The sequence below is a fragment of the Oryctolagus cuniculus genome, chromosome 1 (genome assembly GCF_964237555.1).
Source record: "Oryctolagus cuniculus chromosome 1, mOryCun1.1, whole genome shotgun sequence".
Classification (NCBI taxonomy): Eukaryota; Metazoa; Chordata; class Mammalia; order Lagomorpha; family Leporidae; genus Oryctolagus; species Oryctolagus cuniculus.
Genome location: NC_091432.1, coordinates 86,338,234 through 86,343,568, shown reverse-complemented (window position 1 = coordinate 86,343,568; position 5,335 = coordinate 86,338,234). Strand labels below are relative to the sequence as shown.

Here is a 5,335-nt window from a genome sequence, read left to right as displayed (position 1 = left end):
AAAAGGAAAAAAAAGAAAGATAATGGTGAAGCAGAACCTAAGACAGGAAGATGGAGTTACCAGCAGATGACAGATACCAGCCCCCACCCCATTTTCAAATAAAGTTAAAAAAAATAAAAAAGATTTACTGGTTGGTAGACTCAACTGGTTAAAAGTCTTGCCTGAGCAGTGGTGGGAGGGTGGGGGAGGCACAGCAGCAGAAGTGTGAGGTCACTTCCCTCTGGGTCATGTCAATAGCCAGAGGAGGCCAGGGTCAGCGACTACAAGTCCAGATGCAACTTGGAGATGAAGAGGTTCAGTCAGATTCTCAACATCGTCCGGTGCTGGCTCAACAGATGGTGGGGCTGGAGGCACAGCACGGCAGGGGGGGGGGACACTAGGAAAAGGTGGATGCCATGGTAGGAAGCACAGGCACCTCCACGTTCTGACTGGGCTGAGTGTCCTTGAGAGCAACTCTGGCAGCCTATAGGGTGGTGAGGTTCTCCTCAGTGGTCACTGGGAGCCCTCCTGCTTGTCATCATAGGAGAAAGCATTGGGAAGCCGTGGAAATATATTAGTTCTTGGAGGTAAAAGGTCTGCACTGGGCCAGAATTACCACATGGCTGGAACCTTCCTCTCCCTAAGGTTAGTGTCACATTGGGCAACATCTTCAGCAGCCATGGGCTCCAAAGATTAAGAGCATCCATTCATGGCAAAAATATCTTCAGGACTCAAGGGTGCTGCTCCCTCTGGTGTTTCTAGTTCCAGGGGATCACAGTCAGGGACACTGGCTGCATCCAGATTCCTAGAGACATAAGAGTGATCCATCCTCACAACATTGCCAAGAGTAGCCCAGTCCCTAGCAGTGTCTGTGGGAAACCTTCTCCGAGGTACGGTACTACTGGGTGATGTCAGCGGCACGGTGTCAGGGAGATCCACTGGAATGTGGTCCAAGGAGAGCAGGCAAGGGCCAGGGTGCATTGGATGGTCGGAATCCAATGGGGGCCCCAAGGGCTGAAGATCGGGGGCACAGCAACAGCCAGAAGCCTTGGAAAGAGGCTGGAGCTCAGGGGTCACGGGAGCTGTGTTGACCATCAAAACCCCATGCTCCAGCAGGGACTGGGCCTCTACATCAGGAGCTGTGTGTGCAGCACCCGAGAACAGCGTCTTGGTTGGAACCTGCAGGATAGGCTGTTGAGCCTCCAAGTGCTGAAAACGACTCCCACGACCACGACCACGTCTACCAGTTAAGGCACGAGGACCTGGGCTGAGTAGACCGGGGATCTCCAATGGTACCCAATCAGGCTTCTGTGAGCTGCTAGCACCAGCAGCAACAGGCTGGCCAGCAGAGCCTCTAGTACACAAGAATTGCACCGAAACAGGACCCACGGGGGCAGACTGGACACTCCCATCACCTTCCTCCAGAGGCTGTCTAGGGCATCGAGGCCGACGGCTCTCGCGGTGCCTTCTGCCTGGCGCGCGACTCCCTGTTGCTTGCACCCTGCTCCCAGTGGTCAGCTTCCGCATATTTTGATTCTTCTGCACACCCACGCGGGCTTGCGCCTTCTGCCACAGCTCGTAGCGCTCGGGTTGCAGGATACGAACGAAGGGGTCCATGTCAAAGGTGACCCTGGCCTTCCCACAACTACACTGAGAGGCCACTTTGCCATACTCGATCCAGCGCGGGGTGGCGAAATTGATGGCTTCGGCGCAGTTGAAGCCGTGGTTGAACCCCGCGTGGTAGCCGTAAGGAAAGGTCACCATGAACTCGCCAGCCTGCTGAGTGACGCGGTGGAAGGGGATGCCGTTCTGCCGCAGGACGCTGGGCGAGATGAGGGCCACCTTGTGCCGCAGGAAGGCCTGGCAGCTGTGGGAACTGCCCGGGAACAGCTGCCCAGCCAGGCGCTCCAGGCGCCGCCCGTGCTCCGGGGGCACCGCGTACCACGTCTTGGGCTCCCCGAAGTGCAGGTAGTTGATGCTGTACAGGTCCATGTCCTCCGTGTGCCAGGCGAACGTGGTCTTCCACATGCCAAAGTACAGGTAGGGCGTGTTGACGCCCTCGATGACGACGCCGCACTCCTGCGCCAGCAGGTCCAGAGGCGAGCCCAGGCGCCTGAGGTTCCAGTGTGCCGTGTTTTCATCAAACAGAGAGCCGCTGATGCCAGCGCCGTAGATCGGGGCATCGTAGACACGGGTCTTCCAGTACTTTTGCTCCAACTCTTCGAAAGTCAGGTGCGGTGGGGTCTGGTATTTTGTGCTGGTGGCCAGCTGGCGATACTGTCTCAGGGTCATGGCTCTCCTCTTTCTGTGGAACTGAGTGAAGACACCTGCCCCGCCATAGGCCTTCTGCTGGAGGGGGCGGGCTATCAAGATGTCATCCATGTCGTCGTAGCTCTGTCTGGCCCTCCACTCCTTGGGTGGGATGACCTTGGCCAGGCCTCCTCGGTGTGCACCCTGAGATTCCATCTGAGCGATAAATTGGTTGAAGTCCATAAACTCCTCCATGGTTGGGTAGAATGTCATGATGTGGCAGCTGGGGTTCTGGGGGCCGGAGCTCTCAGGCGTCATGGCTGCAAGACAGGAAAGTGGGCAACTCTGAGTCCCCAGGTGTGTTCTAGGTCATCCCCCTAGAATTTCCCCCAGAGGATCTTCTCTACGTAGTCTCTCTTTAGTAAAGATGGATTCATTCATTTCACAGGCAGAATGACAGACACACAGAGAAATAGAGAGAAACAGAGAGGGAGGTCTTCCACCTGCCTATTCACTCCCCAAATGGCCACAACGGTCACAGTGGAAATCAAAGACCGGAGCTTCTTCCGGGTGTCCCAGGTTGGTGCAGTGGTCCACGCACTTGGACCATCTTCCACTGCTTTCCCAGGCTGTCAGCAGGGAGCTGCATTGGCAATAGAGCTCCCAGTACTCGAACCTGAGCCCCTACGGGCTGCTTTGCCACACACAGACGCTTAACCTCCTAAGCTGCAGCGTTGGCCCCTCTGCTTTTTATTCTAAGTGGCTTCATTTATAGGTGAAGCAGTGACACACACTGAACTTTTGAAGAAATGAGAGGTTCATGTCCCAGGCTTGTTAATTCAATAGCAGGACTTCACTGTGGACAGGCCCAGGCCCACAGGGCAGTCTCCCGGTGGAGCAGGCTCCTCACCCATGTCCTGACTCAGTCAGGACTTTCACTGTCTCTGAGGTCTGTCCTGATCCCTGGTAGCTCCTCACCCCACTACGTCAGAAGGTCCTCAAGGAAGTCTACACGCTAACCTTCAATAAAGAATGGAGGTGGGGAGGCCCGGTGTCCTGGGCTGGCCGCACCGACACAATCCAGTCCAGCAGGGGACCTGGCTGCTGCCGCTGCTGTCACCGCTCCTGAGCCTGAGGCCTCAGCCTGCCCAGACGTCTGGAACCAAGAGGCAAAGGAGGCCCTGGCTGCCATCAGGAAGATGCACCCCATCCAGAAGGCCACCAAGAACCCCATCCTCTTCCTGGGAGCCGGGATGGGGGTTTCCATAGTGACAGCCACATGGTCCTTAAGGGGCAGATGAGGGGCAACTTGGGGCCCGAGATACCTTCTGCCATGGGCCACTTCCCACACCTGCTCCATCCAAGACCTACAACATGAAAAATAGGTGCCAGAGAGTGCTGGCATAGCCACAGCCTACCTGTGCGTGGTCAAGGCCAATGTAAAGACCATTGGCCTGGTTACGACCAGTACAACACAATCCAGGGCAACGAGGTGCTCTCTCGGGGATGTACAGGGCCAAGAAGGGAAGTGGGTGGGGTGCTGGTGACACCACCCGGTGCAGCACACCTCACCAGCAGAACACAGGTGCTCACTGTGAACCACAACTGGTACTCGGTGCTGGTGCCACTGCCTGCCTCGGTGCTGCAGCAGAGCTGCCAGGACACTGCCACACACGTGGTCTCCAACACGGACATCAACAAGATCCTGGGCAGGGGCGCAAGTACATGTTTCCTAAGGGGACCCCAGGCCCTGAGTACCCAAGTGACTCCAGCCAGAATGGGACCAGCTTGGACGGGCAGAACCTGGTGCAGGAGGAGTGGCTGACAAAGCAGCAGGGGCCCCAGTGTGTGTGGAACCACGCAAGCTCATGCGGGCGGCTCAGGACTGCAGGCTGACCCACCTCATGGGTCTCTTTGAACCCTCAGACATGAAATATGAGACCGAAGGAGAGCCCCAGCAGGACCCCTCCCTGATGATCCTGACCAAGGTTGCCGTGCACCTGCTGAGCCCGAACCCCCTCGGTTTCTTCCTCTTTGTGGAGGGGGGCCACCGTGAGCACGTCACCACCAGGGTGTAGCTCATCAGGCGCTCACTGAGACTGCCATTGAGAGGGCGGCCAGCTCAGCAGCGAGCGGGACACGCTGACCCCAGTCACCGCCGACCACCCCCCATCTTCTCCTTTGGGGGCTACACATGAGGGGCAGCTCCATCTTTGCGCTGGCTCTGAGCAAGGCCTTGGACGGCAAGAACTACACCTCCATCCTGGAGGGCAACCATCTGGGCTAAGCTCTGAGAGGGGGCAGCCGCCGAGACCTGAACGAGACTCAGAGCAGGTACCCCCGGGTACCAGCAGCTGGCAGCCGTGGGCAGACGCACAGCGGCGAGGACGTGGCGCTGCTGGCGCGAGGGCCGCCGGCTCACCTGGTGCATGGCATGCAGGAGCAGTGCTACACGCCCAAGTCCTTCCTCCTCCAAGTCTGGAGCCCTACACAGACTGCTCCCTGCTGCCCCCCGGCGGTCGCAACAATGCCGCGGGCCCTGGCTGCCATGGCTGGCAGGGCGCAGCTCCAGCTGTTCCTGCTAGGGCCGCAGCGCCCTGACCTGCCCGGCCCCACGACCTTCTCCCACCCCACGGCGCCCACTGCGGAACCCTTCGCCCGCACCAGGTGTTCCCTCCACCGCCCCCGTATGAGGTCCTCAGCCCAGGTCTTGCTCAGCGCTGTCACCTCCCGACCCCTAGCCGTGCCTCTTCCCGCCACTTTCTTCTCCTTTGATAAAGCAACAGCAGTTAAAAAGATTGATAGATGATAGAGAGAGAGAGAGAGAGAGAGAGAGGCCCGAGCTGTAGAGCGGGTTAAGTATCCGGCCTGCTGGCAACACTTATGGGCGCCGGTTCGAGAACCGCTCCACTTCCAATCCAGTTCCCTCCGATGGCCTGGGAAATAGCAGAAGACGGCACAAAGGCTTGGGCCCCTGCATCCCTGTGTGGGAAGGCAGGAGCAAAGCTCCTAGCTCTTGGCTTCCCATCGGCCCAACTCCGCAGTTGTAGCCTTTTGGGGAGTGAAGGAGCAGATAGAAGACCTCTCTCTGTGTCCATCCTCTCTG

General features: G+C 58.1%; 1 protein-coding gene and 1 pseudogene across 1 annotated transcript; one reads left to right on the top strand and one right to left on the bottom strand.

Moving 5' to 3' along the window:
• Positions 1–672: 672 nt before the first annotated feature.
• LOC138846092 (lysine-specific demethylase 4D-like) lies at positions 673–2,547 on the bottom strand. Its single transcript, XM_070060745.1, has one exon. It carries the CDS (start codon positions 2,545–2,547, stop codon positions 673–675), a length of 1,875 nt encoding a protein of 624 aa, XP_069916846.1.
• Positions 2,548–2,751: 204 nt separating this feature from the next.
• Positions 2,752–5,335, top strand: LOC138846091 (intestinal-type alkaline phosphatase pseudogene; annotated as a pseudogene).

Bases quoted from the DNA above. Each gene is read 5' to 3' on its own strand.
- LOC138846092 (XM_070060745.1), bottom strand. From the start codon at position 2,547: ATGACGCCTGAGAGCTCCGGCCCCCAGAACCCCAGCTGCCACATCATG.